We start from the raw sequence: 21,184 nt of genomic DNA, 5'->3' as shown, positions 1-21,184 counted from the left end.
AAAAGGGACTTCCAAAATTCAAGCTACAAATATCAAGTGCAACACGAAGTACACACTGGATCAGTGCTACACTATGATCATGAATTCTTACCATGAAGTACCCCGGGCACCCCTCGGTAACTCCGATCATGTTATGATTTTTCTCATTCCATCTTACAAGAAACTCATATGAGGAAAACCCAAGATAATTACTTCAAAGAAACGGTCAAGCGATGTTTACGATTCTTTTCGAGCATGTTTCGAGTGTACGGACTGGTCAATATTCAGAGAAGCCACTGACGATATCCATGAATATACTCAGTTTTGTGATAGTACATTCTGTGAAAGTTTGTGAATCCCATCAAAAAAAAATAAAAGTTCACCAGAATGTAATGATTCAATTGTACAGAGCTATGATCGAAAGTCTGTTAACTTTTTCAATCACTATTTGGTTTGGCTCATTATCTCAGCAAGAGAAAGCACAATTAAAACAAAATTGTAACCACTGCATCAAGGATTATTGGCACATATTTACCCTCACTTGATAATATCTATCGGCAGCGTGTGGCTAACAGGGCCTCACACATCATCGATGACAGCACTCATCCAGCTCATGATTTATTTCAATTACTCCCCTCTGGACGGCGCTATCGGTCCTTTAAAGTGAATACAGCACGTTTTAGCAATAGGTTTTATCCACGTGCTGTTCAAATACTTTAACAGTATTAAAGAGACTTGGAAACAACAACCTTCATGAAATGCACCATTGTTAAAATTTCTCATGTCGTTTTCTGTTGATGTATGATAATTTAAGACTTCAACTTTATTTATTTTGCTATTTTACAGACTTGTGAACCTGATAAACGATTTTGTAGAATCCCAACTCTTCGTCATCGACGGTGACTCATTGGTACTGGAAATTCTATCATCACCAGGTCTCGATTTCAAACATGGCGGCCAGTATCTACACTTCATTTATCTTGTAGAACAATTCTTACAGTACTTTAAAGAACGGGACGGTTTGTTCCATATAGTATTCTTTAAGTGCATGGAGAGTGTTTGGTTGAAAACACCATCGATGTTACTAGCAAGACAGATGGTAATCTTGCATCTACAGAAGAATACAGAAGTCAAAGTGCTTACAGAGTTTGACAATTGGTTTGGAGGAGAATGGAAGGAGTATCTTGATGGGAATCACCCAGCATTCATGATGGTGGCAGATGGTGATACAAAAGCTTGTTTCGGAGAGGATAACGTGCTTGCCAGATTTTTATATCAGTCATTGGCTGTTCATACAATTTTCCAACGTATAAACATCGCCTTTTCATCGCAAATCACCCATACTGTTACCAAGCTGTTCGGCTACTATGTGGCGTCGTACTCTAAACATCGATTTCGACCACATTTTCAAAAGGTAAAGAGATTGATACTTTTATGATTGACAAAGGAATTATCAAAAACGACAGTAATTATTGCAGTTACCATTTATTGAAAATTTTGCGGATTACTCACCAAGGGATAAACATTCTGAATGAAGATTCAAGACAGCAGTCACTTTATTATTATTTTTACCTGTTCAGTCGGTTAACGAGGTCAAAGATTTGTTTAAATTTGTTCATTGCCGTTTTGGTACGATCACGATTCTGCCGATGAATAAATGTTTAAAACAAGAACAAATTCCAAAGCTATCAGACTGTTAGTTTCAGAGGAAATGAGGTTAAAATCAAAAACGAATAATTACTTCAAAATTTTATAAGTGCAAATCTTGGGGAGCCTTAAGTCGGGGGAGGGTCACTTTTTAGAAAACTGTCCAAGGGGAGGGTCACTTTTTATAAATCTATCTTGGGGGAGGGTCACGTTTCTAGGAAGATGATTTTACGGCCAAACCTTTGAATGTCCATTTGATAATTTCTGAATAGGAAATTGCCTATAAAATACATTGATTCTTTTAAATACATACATATCATCGACAACCTTCACAAGCAAAGATGCAGTGGTATCCTACATTAAGCACCCTGAACAGTTCAAACTTATGAAATACAAGATATGAGCCAAGAGATGGGACAGATGCAAAGTGTATATCAATTATCAAATGTCTATAAATGCACAGATATTGTTAGTTTTATGTTTTATATCAGCAAAAATTTGATCATAGTTCTCTTATAGACTACCATGTATAGTGAATCAACATTTCGGTGAAATTCAAAAAATCCAATTTCTTGCACATAAATCCATTTGTAACCTCCCTAGTCTAATCAAGTACATTAATATGAATAATCGAGAGTACATAAATACACAGATTGACCTGTTTTTGTATAGGAAAAAATTATGCATAGTTTCCTCATAGACCACCATGTATAGTGAATCAACATTTTCGGTGCAATTCTAAACTCCAATTTCTTGCATACTTCCATTTGTAACCACCCTAGTCCAATCAAATACATAAATATAAATAATCCAGCATACCTAAATACACAGATTTACCTATTTTTTGTATTGGAAAAAATATTCATCGTTTGCTCATAGACTACCATGTATGGTGAATCAACACTTTCGGTGAAATTCCAAAATCCAATTTCTTGCACACACATTCATTTGCTACAACCCTAGTCTAATCAAATACATTAATATCAATAATCAAGCATGCATAAATACACAAATTTACCTGTTTTGTATTGAAAAAAATTATTCGTAGTTTCCTTACAGACTACCATGTACAGTAAATGAACATTGTCAATGAAATCCAAAAATCCAATTTCTTCTACAATCATGCATGCTTTACTCCCCACTTCAAGCAAAGTACATTTTCATATATTATCAGACATATATAAATGTACAGATATAGCTTGTTGTGTGGGGGAAATTGTCAATAGTTTGCCTGATAGACTCCCATGTATTATGATTTGATATTTTTGGGTGAAGCACTGTATCAGCCACATCTTGCTGCCTTATAGTTGCGCAAAATATGGTGATCCTCCCGCAAATGCATGACCCTTCAAAATGCTTGCATGATAAATTCCCCGGCCCACGCGGTACCCAAAGTAAATACTGAAGGCTCCCTTACCATCATTTGATATCTCTGCATGAGACCATCCAAAGACTCCCATAGACCAAATTTGATACTATCAAACAATACAATTCAGAGAAAAAAGTTGAAACATTGTCTGATAATTGCCCCTGACAGTGTAATGTGATGCAGTCTTTTCTCAGAAAATGTAAATAAAATATAGTTGACCACATCGTTCGTATCAGTCTTTTGAGACACTAAAATGCATTTGGTTGTAGTTGTACCCCAGTTGGTGAAGCCATGCTAACAAACGAACATACCAAATTGGAAATCTATCAAACCAGCTGTTTAAAAGAAATTGATGTTTCGACTTAACATGAAGAAATGACCACAAAAAGTTTACATAAGCAACTCTGATCATTATTTGAGCAAATGTGATTGAAGTCGTCCTTACAAACCCTTTCACCAAATGTGAAAGCCATAGGACATGTGGTTTCAGAGAAGAAGGTGTTTTGACAAAATAAGGGGAAATCTTAAAAAATACAAAGATGTACATGTTATGATCAATGTCATGAACTTTAATAAAATCTAAACTAATATGCGACAAACCAAATTACATCAGACTCAGGACGTCCATCGTCAAAGGATCCTCAAATGTCTGAAATAAGGGAAACGCAAATCGGTGCTAATTACACAGCCTCATAGAAGAGACTTTTTTCAGTTCTTCAGAACTACACCTGTCAGTGACCTGTACACTACATTTCTATCGAATCTGATCAGAACTTTTTTGCCACAGGTAGATAGGAGACAGGTGTTCAATATCAGCTAACGCTTGTCAAAAGGGAGCTGAAAATACAGTCAACAGTTATCTTCTGTCTGGTCAGTGGCACACGACATAACTGACAATCCAATTTGTTTTATTTATGCAGTACATGAAAAGGATCATAGCAGTGCAGAATTTGGTTGTAGGTATTCTAAAGGATGATGGCAAAGTTTCACCGCAATGTGCTCAGGTAAGATGTCCCTTCAGTTACTTCTGTTACAAGTTATCTTGTACTGTGGCTCAGTGCAACAGTATATTTTCACACAGCTGATGACAAGAGACAAAGATGAACATCCACATTCCTTCCAAACCAATGTTGTATACATATGTTAACTGCTAAGTAAGCAGGGTCTGTAAAACAAAGTTTGAAATTACGGGGTTGTGTACATGAAAACTATCAAATTAAAAGACGATTCTTGCACCCTGAGCTGATCTTACATATAGCAAAGCAAAGTTTGCATCGTATGTTGATTCCTGTTTGACTTCTAGACTGGCAGAAAAGAGATCATTGATCTGTTACAAGCCTGCCCCATTGAGTTTAGACAACACACGGGGTACAGTATGAGGACGATATTGACGATGATGGCTTGTTCTGACGCATTACGTGAACGATGCAATAGCCCACAGAAGCCCAGTGCTGATAAGCAGGATGGGCATGGTTTTGTCGGCAGACAGGTAAGTGAACATATACGATACACGTAATCAATTGCGCTTTAGAACGGAACCCATTTAATTTTCTCACTGAAGTACCAGCAGTACTCTGCTATCATTCGTTTCGGTCGCAGACGACAGCGTCTTCATTAATTAACATGGTATTGCCTGTGTGCATGCGTAGAGAGCGCTTTCAGACTTCTCTAGTCAGTCGCTACCTCTCCGAACTGTTACTAGTATTGACTACATGCTGACTACTCTGACCACTTAAGAAAGTCCTAGTTTCATATGTTCCCTGGACATACATCATGTTTAGGATTTAAGGTTGGCTAACTTTCACCGCTGATGTCCCTGGAACACATAATACCGGAACTTTCTGCAGTGGTCAAAATAGTCAGCAGCAGATGAAAAGCTTTTGAATCTGTTTAGGCTGCTTTCACAAATAACGATTAGTGGTTGGGGGGGGACTGGATAAATCACCAGTGAAATCTTACTTTTTTCAGACCACCCCTCAATCCCCCCAAAAATTTTCAAATGCCCCCTCTATATGAACAAAATTTTCCAAGTCCCCCCAACTATCACAAGCCCGTATAATTGTAAAGGGTATGTGCGCAGAAAAAATAAACATGTATTGCGGCGTTCTGCTCACACAGGTGTTCAACATTATACCTGTTACACTATCTGTCTTAAATTGATTCATTTTTAAACGCATCAGTGAACTTTTTGGATTTGTCTAAGCCAACTTGAGTCAATCCAACTCTTGCCAGGTCAATTTCTCCTGCCGAAGAGCACACAAAATGACGATCATGAGAGAGCAGGCAAATTGTGAAATATGGCTAATTGCCATATTGTAAAAAAACTGAGCGCAGTGACCTACCAAAAATTTGTTTCAAAACTACAAGACATATATGAATTAGATGCTACTCAAAATTGACAACACTGGAAGGTTAAAATATTCCATCAAATAAATGTTTTAATCTCTGAAATTTTTGTTGTATTAATGGCAAATTTGGTTAAAAAATAAATAATTCCATTTAGTCACATATTTTTTCATTTAGTCTTTACTGTTAAAAGTTTTACTTTTATATTATTTTATGAAAAGAATGTGAAATTTAGAAAATGAAGCATGGTGACCCATCTCTTTTTCTTTAGAATAATATCACATGCCGGAATTCAAAAGTTCGCGATAACTTTTCAAGTCTCCTGGTCTTCCATGTGCTGTTCTCTGGCCTGATCTTGTGTACAAGTATGTTTCACTGTCATGAGTGTCATTTGACCGAAATTACTCTTCAACTACCATGTACATCAGAGCCAGAGCTATCTCTGTCACTGCTCAGGTATGCAGTGACAATGACATTGCAGTAGTGGTTCTAGATTTTGTTAAAACATTACAACCATTGGATGACATAAAAATGGTATTTATTTTTCATTGAATGACCTACAAAAACTTGGAATTGAAAAATGTAAAAGATAAAAGGGAACCAAAAGCTTTCAAGTCTCCCCTACAGGTAGAGCAAAATTTTCAAGCCCCCCTCTACTGCCCCCAAAATTTTCGAATCCCCCTGAATTCCTCCAGCCACCCTAACCATTTTTTGTGAACGTAGCCTTACTTGTAAGCGGTTCTAGGCATGCATCAGCGCCAAGGTAACGCATCCCACTGCACGTGACCGTAAATTAACGAATCACGACAGGAATTTTTGACAGGGTGTGTTAAAAATTAAAATGTTGTGTTTGGCATCCCCATGGTTTTGTGTGAAGAGAAAGCTAGTAAGATGTGAATGTGATCAAAGTTTGGTCGTTTGTAATTTGATGACTTATGAGAACGCTATGGTTGCCTAGTATTAAATTTCATGATAGCGTGGTCGTCGTTGATGCATGTACCGTAGAGCACTAAGCTTAGAGCAAGTTAACACCATGTAAAAATCATAATGATGATCACGTCCAAAAAGAGATGATAATTGTTTGACTTCGTGGTTTTAAAGACGTTGATTTTCGTACAGAAACACTAACAAGTCTTCAACCACACATTTGTATTTAATGAACAACAGATTAGCGTAAACTACGACCTTGCCTATGTATATTTTGTCCACTGCCTACTTCTGGGAAGTTTACCATTGGAATACAGAGCACAGAATTTATCAGAAGAGATAACGAACAGAATGAATTCGGAACATCAAGAGTCGTTGGAGCAATTCCTTCAGAGCGTAAGTACAGGAAACAGTGTTAGAATATTACCTTGTGGATTGAGGAAGTGTTTTCTTGGAAATGCGCCGCAAGACTCGGAGCTCATTGTGGTCCCCGTAGCTTGTTGAGTGTTGCAATTAGGGAAATTTATTTCATGGCAATTTTGTTCAAAAAGATAGGGGCATATTTAACCTACTGAGTCTACACAATTTTTTGCATTAGTTACCTAAGAACAATAAGATTGATACTAATAATTACGATACGTTTACATCAATATGTGTCAATGCAGTTTTTTTCACAGTATATTTTACATTTATCACAAGATCAAGTTTATCAAAAGTCAGGATTTTCTTTTACCACGTCTCTGGATGTAAATGGATGCACCATATCATAGTGAAAATGACTAGTTCAATTTTTCTATAATATTTGGTTAAAATAGCGTTTTGGTCATTCTTCAAAATTTAGAGGTTCTAATAGGTGCCTGCAAAAGTCGACAAAACTACCAAGTTAACCAGTGATGGCCAGTCCAATAATGCATTTTAACAAACAATGTTAAGAAAATCACCTTTGGCTATTTTCCTGGTTTAGAGTAGATTTAATGGAAAGCTGTAAATTATTGTTAAAATTATCTGAAAATACTTTGGTAAAATTGAGAATACTAAATTTTAGTTCTCATTGACTAGCTTGTCAGAATTGTCTTTGCCTTCTATGATATTATTCCACTATTTTTTTAAAGTACAAGTGATTTTTATCGCAATCATTGATCTGCACCATGAAAAAATTCAGAATATCTAAAATGTTCAAAACCCAAAAAACATGTGCAACTGTTAGTAGCATTATTCTAAGAAATGAAAGCTACGTGTCATTTTAGATATCACATATTTTCCGGAATCAGCATGTAGACGACATATCGTATCGTATCTAGATGGGATTAAAGTAGGTAGTCTCTCCCAAAATGATAAAAAGAAGTGAGCAACATAAATGTATCATCAAATTGTGCAAAACGCGCTGCATCACCTTAAAAGGACACCGCTGTCTGTTTCCTTGCTAGGTTCAACGTTCCTTGTATGCAGGTCTCGTCTGTATTCAGGATGTGGCAGAAGATGAATGCAATGAAGTGTTACCAACAGAAAGGCAATCAATAGCTGACATTATGGATGGTAGATTATTCTACAGACTATTACTACAATTATATGAATCAGATAAATTGACTGACATTTGGCGCACAGGTAATATCACTCACATCTACAAACCAAAACCTTTAGTTATTCTCTAGATTTCTACGGAGATCTTGTTATCAACAATTATTTTAGGTTTTGGATTGATCCCTATGACTTTGCATTGCCGTTCAGAATGCTCAGTTATGTGTTCATCCACTGTCAACTTTGTGTTGTTTGTTACTGTTTTCCAATCAAAAATAGCTGTTCGAATTCGAGACTTGCGTCGACGGCTGACACAAAATATATAAATCTTTGTACTGGATAAAGCGATGAAAGAAATTGCGATTGAGATTTTTTCAGATCCCCTCACGCTATAGGAAAAAATTGCGAGACTGGAGCGAGAAAGTGACGCTTTCTCGCAATTGGTGAGAATCTCTTGTTATTCTCACCGCTGTTGGTGAGAATTTTTTAATTCTCACAAGTGAGCTGCAAGAAATGCACTCCTTGCTGAGAATAAAGTATGATAACAGATTCTCACCTGTGAGACTGGAAATTCTCACCAAGCACAGTAAGAATGGTAATTTTCACGGTGAGAATGTATAATACTCATCATTTACTGGTGAGAATCAAGCAGACTCGCTGTTCACTGGTGAGAATTAACCAGACTCGCCGTTCATCGGTGAGAATAAAAAAGACTCACCATTTACTGGTGAGAATCAAGCAGACTCGCCGTTCATAGGTGAGAATTTACCAGACTTGCTGTTCACTGGTGAACAGTGAACAGCGAGTCTGCTTGATTCTCACCAGTGAATGGTGAGTCTAGTCAGGTTGATTCTCACCAGTGAATGGTGAGTATGATACATTCTCACTGTGCTTGGTGAGATTTTTCAGTCTCACAGGTGAGAATCTGTTATCATACTTTATTCTCACCGAGGATTGCATTCCTCGCAGCTCACCGGTGAGAATTTAAAAATTTAAAAATTCTCACCAACAGCGGTGAGAATAACAAGAGATTCTCACCAGTCTCGCAATTTTTTCCTATAGTGTCAGTACCCTAAAAAATTTCCAAGTCCCCTCCGTCTTTATGATCAAAATTTATCAAGTCCCCCTATTATCATATAGCCGCATACTTAGGAATGAACGCAAAGAAAAAATAAACATGAATTGGGCAATTCTACTTGTAGATGTTCAACGCTATCTGTTATTAGTAGTTTGTAAAGCCATGTTCCTAAGGCAAGTTTAAATTGATTCATTTTTAAATGCATCAGTGGATTTTTTAATTTATCAGTCTAAGCTGACTTGAGTTTATCCGACTCTGGCCAGGTCAATGGCACCAGCTGAAAAGCACACAAAATGACAATCATGAGAGAGTATATAAATTGTGAATTCTTGGCTACATTTTGCCAAATTGGGAAAACTGAGCAAAGTGAGTTACCAAAAATATTTTTTCAAAAGTACAGACAAATATGACTTAGATCCTCCTCAAAATTGACAATACTGGAAGGTTAAAATATTAAAAAGAACGTTTTAATCTCTAAGATTTTTGGTGCAATAATGACAAATTTGGTAGAAAATAAATAATTCGATTCAGTCACATATTTTTCTTTAGATTCTTGACTGTTCAAAGTTTTGCTTTCGTGTTATTTTACAATGAGAGTGTGAAAATTTAAAAAAATCAACCATAGTGACACCATATTTTTTCTTTAATATTTGATTTTTTCACATGCCAGAATTCAAAATTCCCTGATAACTTTCTTGTTTCCTGGTCTTCCATATCATGTGTTGCTCTCTGGTCTGATCTTATGTACATGTATATTTCACTGTCATGAGCGTCATTTGACCCAAACTCTTCTTCAACTACCATGTGCATCAGAGTGAGAGCTATCTCTATCACTGCTCAGGCATGCAGTGACAGTGACACTGCAGCAGGGCGGTGCCTGATAGTGACACTGCCTGCAGGGATTAGCTGTATTAACTTTGATAATTTTGACAATATTTTTGTTCAGTTTTACAACTGCGTTCTTGTTCTACTCCCTACAGCATGTTGAACTGTCCAGTATTCAGCTTGCCAACACAGCCTGTGTATGTGTACTGTGCATTGGTATCATTGACAAATGACTTTCAGTCTGGACTCCAATTCAGTTATCATCCAATACATATTTATATATACAGAAAAACAGAATATTTTGTGTCAGCATGCTGTAGGGAGACAGCATGAATCTGTATTTGATATGTTGCATAAAAACATTGAAAAAATTAACAGTTGCAGCTTCTGCCCCAATACTAGGCCCATTTTTTTGTTATTTTTTACGAAAAATCATACATGTTTAGTTTTTACGAGATGGAAGTCATGAAATGCGACAAAATGGTTCTAGATTTTGTTTAATTATTACTAACAATCGGATGACATTAAAATGTTGTTCATTTTTCATTGAATTACCTGACAAGCCTGGAATTGGAAAATGTAAAGGGGAAAGGGAACTAAATTTTTTTCAGTCCCCCCCCCCCACACGTACTGCAAAACTTTCAAGCCTCCCGCTCTCCACTATACCCCCAAAATTTTCGAATCCCCTCCTGAATTCCTCCAGCCCCCGGGGTTTTCTTTGAACGCAGCCTCACAGTGTAATATGGAATTTTACTTTAAAAGTCTCCGTTTCTTCGAACACAGGCATAGCGTTACCTGAAGAATTGAATGATTTGTGCAAAAAACTATGGCGTGTGATAATTAGTGGCGTCAATGGTGCTCATGTTGACACTGATACTACTGCGCCGACGCAGACACTAGCCGAGCCAGCAGAGTCTGCTATTGGACGAGGAGATGAACACGGACAAGGTATAGGCACAGTAAGCCAACATCGCTTGACGTACCTGTTTTCAAAAGTCACAAAACCGAATCTCTGAATGGAAACTTATGACTTGCTTCTTTCCCCTTAGCGCTATTACTCTGCTAGGTGCACCTAATTTAATTTTTACTGCTTTTATAAAAAACTCTAGAGATCGTAGCTTCGTGTATGTAAAATGCTAGTATGTTTAGGTGAGTCCTAAACTCTTGTACAAAAAAGTTCTACATCCACGCGTGTTCTAAATCGATTAGGAATATGAATCATCACGCAAGGCTGCCAACAAGTGACCATGCTGCCTTAATGAATAGATTCATCTATGAAACCTTTGGTGTCACTTTCATTATTTCAGGATCAAGCTTCGTTCCCGCCTCTGAAGGATTGATCCCTGTGAATTGTGAACTGGTTAGAAAATATGCGGCAGAAATTATCGATGCAGTACAAAATATCAACCTGTAGGTAACATATCGATCGGTTCAGGTCACTAAAGGTCAGCCAAACCCTGCGTAATTCACCGGACCGCTCTGTATCATGTACAAACAAAAGCGGACGTTTTTCTATCCATTGTATATTAGAGTGATAGTTTCTATCAACACTTGAAGATTATACAGATTGATTGATATTACATTGACAGTTTGTATCAAGACAGACTGATTGATATTGTATATTACATTGACAGTTTCTATCAAGACACACTGATTGACATTATATATTACAGTGACAGTTGAGGACAGACAGGTTGTTCAGCGAGATCTTCGTAAAACACTACAATGATATAAAAATCAACTTGTCCTCAATCACTCCAATAACGCCAACGTATGTGTTTATCGAATAAATATTCCTGAATTACTGTTTCAAGGAGTGGATTATTAATTTTCAAAAATAAAGTAAGAAATTATATATATATATATATATATATATATATATATATATATATATATATATATATATATATATATATATATATATAGGTATTGATATTTGAATTTCATCAATGGTCTAACAGACGACCCATAGCTGTAAATTACCATACATATTTACTTTACTTTATCACGTGGTTCTGCAAAGGAATGAAGATGAAGTCAAGAAGTTCTTGGAAGAAGGCGAAGAATTTGATACGAAGTATGGGTGGCAGTCAACCAAAGATATTTCGGACGAATTAGCCGATATCAATGACGGGTCATTGCGTGAGTGTATATGCCCTTACAAAATAATTATAATACAAATGGAAAAGGTGTTCTTTCATATGGCTTCGAGAAACTATTCATCAAAGGCTAGTGGAGTTTTTCGATAATCAAAGAATAAGAAAACCACTCCAAACCAAACGAGCATTTTCACAAAAGGAAAACATTTTCAGATTCAAAACCAAAATATGTTCTGAGTGAGTATAAAATTATACGCACATGTGGTCACATCAAGCTATCATGATATTTCAAATGTCATACCGCATTGCAAACGAAGGTGCAGAGAAGTATGATCATCATGTACATTAAGTTATAAACTCTACGAGAACTCTCTTCTTGATATAACAGCTTCGAAGTTATAATGACCATTGCCGTTGTTAGCATTTTCACCTGTTCACCGTACAACTTGGTTTTAATGAGGATGTGAGAATAAGATGTAAGATGTTAGAGCAAAATACTGATATCGGGATATCTGATCTTTCCCTGTCATTCAGTTACAAGACTTCCTGAAGATAAAAGAGAAAGGAAACGGCTTCTAATACAAAAGCAGAAAACGGCAAGGCATATGCAACGTTACGGCCAATCTCTTCAAGGGAAAATGTTTGGTGTCCAACAAGAAACCATTCTTGTCGACAGGAAACAAGGAAGAGCCAAGTCGACACAAAAAATATCACAGGTGAGGTCAAATGCACATGGCATATTGTTTACTGTAATATTAGTCGTCTCTTAGTCGGCATGCATCACAAGAGAATATGTTGATATCAGCAAATGTGTACATACCATGTGCATCATCGAAATGACAATTTTTTGAAAAAAAATTACTAAGTCTTTCATAAGACAATTCCTTTCCGACAAACAAAACTTTTCTATTGTACGTTCCAAACTTGACGATGGGATGCATATTTAGACCAAATCCTCCCTTGCAGAATACTCTATTAAATCATCTTCCATCTGAACTGTGAAGCTTGGACTCCATTTCTAAATATCGATACTTGTAGTGGTAAAAGTTCGTAGGCGTCTTCATGCTAAGAAGGTTAATTGACACCTTGCACTCTGTATGATGGCAATCAACTCTATGCAAGGACAATGCTTCTCAAATAAAACAATAGTGTTTTACTTTTTTCTTATATCCATCATTTCGTGACATTTATCGATCCTTGAGATGTAATTTCTGTCGTTTTTTTTTTCAAATTTAGAGCAGTAAAGCAAAAGCAATAATTGAAGAAAAGAGAAAGAAGGACGAAGGTACAGTATTGGAGTTTCGAATGTTTTCCACATTTATGCTCAAAGTAACGGAAAGAAAACACCGTCGAATAATTTAAAGTGTTTATTAGGATGACAGCCGCACCACAAATACTTCGTAGGGACTTATAGGTTTGGTCATGTCCGTCCGTCCGTTCACGCAGATATCTCAGAGATGCCTGGCGCGATTTCATTCAAACTTGGTACAAGGATTACTCCCTATGTCATATATATGCACGTCAATTAGTTTTGTGATCCGACGGCCATTTTATTTATAAAGCGGGGAGTATGTCATTGACAATGACTTTTTGAAAAAGAGCAGTGTTTCTAGAGCGACTGCACGAAATTTGATGTTCGTCACACCGAGTTCTGATAGCACATAATGATATTTGTCAGTATTGCATCAATTAATTGCTAATTGCATATTTGATGAATTTTTGAGTTAGGCTGATATGTCTCTAGAAATACTGCAGCAAATTTGATGAAACACAGTCTCACAATAGGTACAAAGACACTTAGCAGTGTCATGCGAAGTAATTGCTATTTGCATATTGCAGTGTCATGCGAAGTAATTGCTATTTGAAGTAATTGCTATTTGCATATTTGATGAAATTTCCAAATAAATGTACTTTGCTAAAGTGGCAGATAAAAGTGCATGTGTGTACAAAAAATTTAATTTTGGAATTTCACCGAAAATGTTGATCCACTATACATGGGGGTCTATGACAAATCTGTGAATATTTTTTTTCAATATAAAACTTGCAATATTTGTGCACATATGGGCCCTGAATAATTGACATAATTTTACTTGATTAGAAGAGGGCGGTTACATGTGCATATGTGTACAAGAAATTTAATTTCGGAATTCCACCGAAAATGTCGATTCACTATACATGTGAGTCTACGACAAAAATGTGAATAATTTTTTTCCAATATAAAACTTGCAATATTTGTGCATATATGGACCCTGAATAATTGACATTTTTTTACTTGATTAGAAGAGGATGGTTACAGATGCATGTGTGTGCAAGAGATTTGATTTTGGAATTTCACCGAAAATGTTAATTCACTTTACATTGTAGTCTACGAGGAATATATGAATAATGTTTTTGCAATGCTTGCTAAATCTGTGTATTTATAGACACTTTATTATTGATATTAATATACTTGATTAGACTAGGATAGTTACAGATGCATGTGTGTGAGAGAAATTTGACTTTGGAATTTCACCGAAATGTTGGTTCACTATATATATTGTAGTCTCTGAGGAAACTACAAATAACACAGGGGTTATCATCTCCCTAATGGTTATTCCACAGAGTATCATAGACAGAGTGGTAACGCCTGCATGCCTTTTGTTCCATGGTCGTCTCGGTAGACTATTGGCTTTTCATATTAAAATGAGCTTCAAAGGTGTTAAACTTTTTGGAGGCTTTGTTTGTGGTTGATAATTACACGAGATTATGCGAAATATACGACGAGATGGCATCGTACTGCCAGTAGCGTAGCAACCATAGTTACTTTGTGAGCTCTCAGGCCAGAAACACTGCTTCACGCCAATCAAAACATAACACGCCAGCAGTTTCATAAACATGTCCTTCCTTGACGCACGTGTGAAAGACGGTATGACTGACCGTAAACCATTGAGTAAAACCAGACAGTATCGATAAAAGACTTTCAAATTTGGTTCAAACACACTCATTATATATTCATAAAAATATGAGAGGAATTGTTAAAACGGTAAAACTCACTTTCCTGAAGCTCAAAACACTCCCGTTTTCGCCAGCACGTCAATTCTGCTCAGCACCACACGAAAACAACAACACAAACTTTGCCGAACATACTTTCGCTTAACAATTGGCGAAAATCCGAAAATTACCGAAGGATTCATGTTCGGCACTCTTCGGAAAAGAGAGGCGAGAGCAACCTGAGGCGAGGCGAACATGGATGGGTTACGTAACCGCTTCACGCCTTAAACAATACCCGTTGCGACTCTATCTATCTTTCTCTATGGTTATTCAAAGGTTGTTTGACCTGAAGCTACCATTGATGACACTATGCACTATTCTTAATAGTTTGTATTCTGTCAAAGTTCTCAAAAAATTGTATTCTGTCAAAGTTCTCAAAAAATAAAAACGTACATACGGTGACATGAACGTTTGACACTGACCTAGACCAAATGTATTGTCAATGGGAGAATGTTATCTCTGAAATTGTTATTGAAGGATTAAGTTGAAACTTTTAGTCATTATAGAGGACAGTTTTGCTCATCAGAGGGGTTGGGCAAGTAGGAATTATGACAACCTAAATCTTTTGGCTCAAGGTGGCTGCTTTGATCTCAATAAATTGTTTAATATACACTTAAACTTGAGCCAAATGGGCGCGCAGAAAATGAAAATGGCAGCGAATGAAAGTGCTAGAAGGTGTTTGGAAAGGAATTTGATATCAAGTCAATTTTCAAGTCCCCCCCCTTTGAAATGTCATTTTTTCAGATCCCTCCTGGCATGTTGTAAATTTTTTCAAGTCCCCCCGAAATTCCCCTGAAGAGGTGTTTGTGGATGCAGCCTTACTTTTCTCAAACACGTTGTTTGCTTCAGACCTATGTAATACATTTTGATGCTGTCCTTTGCTTTGATCTTGATACTGTAAATAAAATTCTCTTTAATGAAATGGCAGAACTTTCAACGGTCAAAACGATTTTTTACATGATATGTGCAACTGTTGTTTAAATTCAAATTATCATTTTAAGAAAGCTTTGAAATTGGTTGCTAAAAGAAGTCGAGTATTTATGTCCACAGAGCAGAATAAATGCGATGACTTTGACCTCACAACTGAGAACAACACGACCTGACACATTTCATGTGAAAATGAACCAGAGTGTGTATAAGCTGAACTGAATTAACGTTGAAATTCTAAAAAAGTAACATGTGTTAAAGATGTATTTAAGGTACTAGGTAGATAGAATGTAACAAAAATAGTCTATTTCACGTAGTCTTCGGGACTTGGAATGTAATACTGCAATGCCACATCACATTGTTAAATGCCCCATATTATCTTCAAATTCAACCCCTATTACAGAAACGCACGCCGGGTTTTATCATTTGTCGTCAAGTCCAGTGCGTCCACCCTTTAAATCGACAAGGTGCCTGCCCTTATCGTAGTTTTAGAAATTTACCGTTGTCTGTCGAATTCCGTTAGATTTTGTACCTTCTATGTTCCGTCTTCTGCAGATGTAAAGATATCGACAATTATTTACTCAACTGACTAGACTTGGCTTTAAGGCTTCCAATTTATCACCAGGTACGACTTCTGCATTGAGTTGTACCACACTCAGGGGTCGATGGACGCATACTGCTTCACTGCTTGTGGATCGTTGGGATTGAGGTTTGTCTGGCTCGGACACCCAGTGATTTTCTTGGGAACAGCAATCACGACAGTAGTCCAAATTTCGTTGAATATACTTTTAAACTTGTCATTATTTCACGCATAATTGTTGTCGTAATTGTCTGTAAAAAATACATTACCGTGACAACAAAGGTTTATTGCATCGTTTCCATCGTGAAAGATTTTACTGCTCGTACAGTTCGGGTCGATGACGTAGAAAAGTGGAAGTAGGGATATTTTTGTCTACCCTGTTCTATGTCACTGATGGTGATTCCACTCAGTTCTACGCCCTACGCCACACTGGTGGCGATCCAGGCCTTTGCATTTGGCCTTATCATTCGAATCTTACATGGGATATTTCTTTCAAGTCCCCAAAGTATATGTTGGTAGTTGGTAGTGTAGAAATCATCAGATGTAGTAGTGTGATTGAGTCATTAGTTTGTATGATTAATATATTTCAACAGTGCACAATAATATATATATATATATATATATATATATATATATATATATATATATATATCATGTTGTCTTTTTACTTAAATGATTTTAGAGGACGAAAATATGTAAATATATATATATATATATATATATATATATATATATATATATATATATATATATATATATATATATATATATATCAGGTTGTCTTTTTACTTAAATGATTTTAGAGGACGATAGAATAAGAGCACGCAAACAGTGGAAACACCTCCAATCGACATTCGAGAATGATATCAAGAATGGAGATTACATATTACCGATAAGTGAAACAGAAAAGTTTATATCAGATTGCAACAGCGATGCCGTTGTCCTTAAGGCCAAGCTGACTTTGATAGAATATTGTTGGCAAATGTGGAAACAGCAGAGGATAAGTGCAAAGACAGGTAGGTGATAATTCTACTGTTCTGTCTGAACGTCATCCTGTCATTGTCATTCCAGTTTTCGCATCAATGGTCCATATGAAATGGACTTTAGTCGTTTGACTAAGGTAAGCCGCAGTTTACTGTCTGAGTTGATTGATCGATGAATTAAAGATAAAAATCCACAAAGACTGAGATGGCCTTCCATCCAAAGTTCAGTTTTACCACTGTCATTTTCGCAAAAGAAATGTATAGGCTTAGATGGACAGTTCGGAATTGGCGTACGCTGTCTTATTGAAATTAGATAGTTTGTTGTTACTATTAAAGTACTTTGTTTGAGTATGTTTGAGTATGTTGCATACTTTCATATTGAGAGGTGTTGGTGCATGGTGTAGAGCCATATCTGTGATCACTGTGTTCTCTGTTTCAGAGTACTACGAAGAAACTGTTATCGCCACGCATACAATGGACATCGAGGGCGCCCTTCAGTATCCTGTGAAAATGTTCACAATTATTCAAGAGATTCTCCACAAGTACAAGCCTGAGAGCCAATCCCAGCTTACAGATAAACAAAAACGTCGGTTAGCCGGTCATGTACACAATCTAGGATTCACAGATATGGCCAAATCTATTCTCAATTACCCTGATGAAGAAGATAAACGGGATTCCGTCAAGGTTTGTTAAACTACTTCACAATGAAAAGAATGCACCCCCCGGGCAAAACCAAACACCCTAAAACGTTACTTATCTCAAAGTTTAGTGGAGAATTCTGTATGCTAACGTGAAAATGAAAAGCCTGGTCCTCTAAGATTGTTCTTGCTCGATCAACGCTCTTTCGAAATGTCAATAGCTATTACTATTACTATAGATCCATGGTCAGCTAAGGACATGATTCAGACATTGCGTTTTTTTTAAGAACATAGTGACTCTAATATTCAATGTCATACATTGTCACTGCGATGTCTGACATCTACATTATTGTTCAATCTCTCTGTATCTTTCCAAGGGACCCAAAGAAGTTCTGAGCAGTGAAACGGAACCGAAGTTTCGAATAAAGATCAGTTGTGCTCGCTTCCAATTACATTACATGGGTCATTTGTTGATGAGAGACATAAGACACGATCCTGACCCTAGAATTACTACTTTTATACCAGATACATGGCAGGTGAGTAAATTCATCGTCTTTGTATTTACGGTCTACGCAACTTAACGGTTTCGTATTTAAAATTTTGCTCATACACATCAGTGTTGATGTTGTTTATGGGCGAACTTTGTTACGTGATGTACAACCAACACGATTGGAACTAATTTGGAAGAATTGGATCTTTATATTCTTCAAATTTCTCAACAGTGTTAGATGCCCTATGGCTGAATGTTTCAATATTACAAATTACTCATAAAAACAAGTGTTTACCTTTAAAAGAAAAGCAGATTAGCTTACATTTGCAGATTAAACCGACATTACTTCACCATCCAATTATCCCAAATTAGTTCCAATCGTCTTAACCATTGTCTGAGTATCTCCGACAAGGGCATCGAATGTCCGTCATATAACATCGTTCATTTGATGTTATAATAAAGTAAAATTATGCTTTGTGTTCCGACTCTCAATTGCGTATTTAGGCCTACATGATGATATAATCATAGAAAGCGAAGTTCATGTTATCACTAGTAAGTGAATGAAACAAACAAACAATTTATTGATTTGAAACAGAGTACAAACAATGGTTTAAATCAAACTTTGTCCTAACTTGCAGAGAAAACTACTGGACGCAGTGGACGCAAACGAGTCTGCTCTAATCATAGCACCAACATCATCTGGTAAAACATTTGCATCGTTTTACTGCATGAGAAAAATACTGAAGGAAGATAATGATGGTGTTGTAGTTTATGTCGCACCAACCAAAGTAAGTAGACCGGTCGTCTCACTGAACTCCATGTTCTTGCTATTCTCCTTTTGTTGTTTTGTTTTTCCGGGACATGGTCTACCATCGAGTTATCACTCCGCTTTTATGAATAATGGGTTCCTGTATTAAAGGGAAGGGTCATGTGAAAGCTCAAATGCCGTAATATAGACCCATACAACCAATTTAAACACTATATCCAAGGTACGTTAGCGATTGATGAAAGTTAAAAACATGTTTGTCATAATCTAAGTTGTAAAAATCAAATTTTGATGCATCTATATATCGTGCAGGAAATGCATTTTGAACAAAAAACTCGCACAAGCGGTTCCGAAAACCTGCTCCCTTTACCTTTAAGTATATTTGTGAAACCAACAACTAGACTTTGTTTTTAATCTCTCATTTTGACTTCGCTGCTTCCCTGTCCCTGTCTTCAATTGAAGCCTGTACTGTTGACAACGATGAATGGACGACTAATAATACAGTTCTGCTAATTCTCTATATTTGCAATCGCTCACATATTCGTATATACAGCGTCACATTTGCTTCAACTTCTATCACATCTGTCTCATCTGCACACAACACTACTGTTTAATTAAATAACATTCAACAGTTCAAGGAATATATCAATGCCATATGTAAAGTAATATCAAGCAATCGCTGCTGGATTGGATCAATGAGACGTTACACTGTTCTTTTACATGCAATTTTGTCGGGCAAATTGACTATATTGCAATTCGCCGATTTACAGCATACGACTTCCTTCATTGACTGCTGGGAAGTACCCTATTTCTATTAGAACAAGCGCAGAATTCTGTAGCCAGAATTCATAATACATGTTAGACAATAGACATCTAAAAATTATTGTCGACCCCAAAGGCTGTTCTCAAACATCTGCTTCTTTTTAACATCTACTTCTTTCAAACACAACACACATGGTGCCGCGACTTTTTCATTATGCCAACTTTAGTTCCAATTGTGTTCTTCGCCACCAAAAGACCAATTTAGACATGTTCAAAAGAAAATTGAAACCCATCTTTTTACGTGGGTATGGTGTGATTTAGTCTCCAAGCATCAAAGACAGAGCAGAATGGTTTTTGACTTTGGCTCCTCATAAACTTTCCAGGCTGATTGATTGATCGTTTTGTGTTATACTTGAAGCATGCCTTTTGTAATTACATTTTTAAACAAAATTTAGAACCAGTAAAATAACACGAACTGTATTCTATTTTAGGCGCTCGTCAACCAGGTTGCAGCTGAAGTGACCGCCCGTTTCAAAAAGGATTTGCCCAATGGTAAAGCTCTCTGTGGAGTCTTTACAAGAGATTTTAGAACGAACGCACTGAACTGCCAGGTATGGATTTATCACTTTTACTTTCCTTTTTCAGAATGTATGCAGTAAGGTGACAGGGAACATTACACTTTGTATAATAAAGCGGACTTATAATGCATTAAGACATGCATGTAAGGTCAGAAAGGAATGTAATAAACGCAGAGAGACACGTTTTTCACATATGCTCTGGATGATAACCACTTTTCTCACCAGGGAATGTCTTCCAGTAACGAATCTGTTGGTCTATACCAGTCAGGGAGTACCAGATAGCATACGATTGTAGTACCCATCTATACTCGACAAGACTCTTCCTTGAGGTCGTAAATAATCCATAATTTTCCCATTTTACAGATCCTAGTGACTGTACCACAAACTTTTGAAATTTTGCTGCTTTCTCACAAACACCAAGACTGGGTAGCAACAGTCAAGTATGTTATATTTGACGAGGTAAAGCGTTTACTTGCTAATTGATATTAATTTGACTATGATTTGTTTTCAAAAACCTTTATGACCAATATGATTAGATATCAATGATATTGTAGTCGTGTGAGTGCTTGCATAGATCAACGAACAAGGCAGATTGTAGCGATTAATCGTAGCGATTTATTCAAAGTTTGCAAATAGTTGCGA

The 21,184-nt window shown here is 36.6% G+C and overlaps 1 protein-coding gene across 1 annotated transcript in view; it reads left to right on the top strand.

The window, feature by feature from the left end:
- The window catches only part of LOC139130573 (probable ATP-dependent RNA helicase DDX60), a 125,490-nt gene that overhangs the window by 43,926 nt on the left and 60,380 nt on the right, over positions 1 to 21,184 (top strand). Inside the window, exons 6-21 of the mRNA XM_070696321.1 lie at positions 826 to 1,393; positions 3,916 to 3,999; positions 4,299 to 4,484; positions 6,509 to 6,664; positions 7,696 to 7,873; positions 10,473 to 10,637; positions 10,997 to 11,099; positions 11,713 to 11,831; positions 12,323 to 12,504; positions 13,025 to 13,073; positions 17,129 to 17,341; positions 17,748 to 17,992; positions 18,324 to 18,482; positions 19,075 to 19,224; positions 20,456 to 20,575; positions 20,906 to 21,001. Coding sequence (XP_070552422.1) covers positions 826 to 1,393; positions 3,916 to 3,999; positions 4,299 to 4,484; positions 6,509 to 6,664; positions 7,696 to 7,873; positions 10,473 to 10,637; positions 10,997 to 11,099; positions 11,713 to 11,831; positions 12,323 to 12,504; positions 13,025 to 13,073; positions 17,129 to 17,341; positions 17,748 to 17,992; positions 18,324 to 18,482; positions 19,075 to 19,224; positions 20,456 to 20,575; positions 20,906 to 21,001 — 2,773 coding nt within the window. The remainder of the gene's footprint in view (positions 1 to 825; positions 1,394 to 3,915; positions 4,000 to 4,298; positions 4,485 to 6,508; positions 6,665 to 7,695; positions 7,874 to 10,472; positions 10,638 to 10,996; positions 11,100 to 11,712; positions 11,832 to 12,322; positions 12,505 to 13,024; positions 13,074 to 17,128; positions 17,342 to 17,747; positions 17,993 to 18,323; positions 18,483 to 19,074; positions 19,225 to 20,455; positions 20,576 to 20,905; positions 21,002 to 21,184) is intronic.

This window comes from Ptychodera flava, chromosome 4 (genome assembly GCF_041260155.1).
Source record: "Ptychodera flava strain L36383 chromosome 4, AS_Pfla_20210202, whole genome shotgun sequence".
NCBI classification, from domain to species: Eukaryota; Metazoa; Hemichordata; class Enteropneusta; family Ptychoderidae; genus Ptychodera; species Ptychodera flava.
Note: the sequence above shows the minus strand (reverse complement) of the source record. Positions and strands in the feature narration are given on the sequence as shown.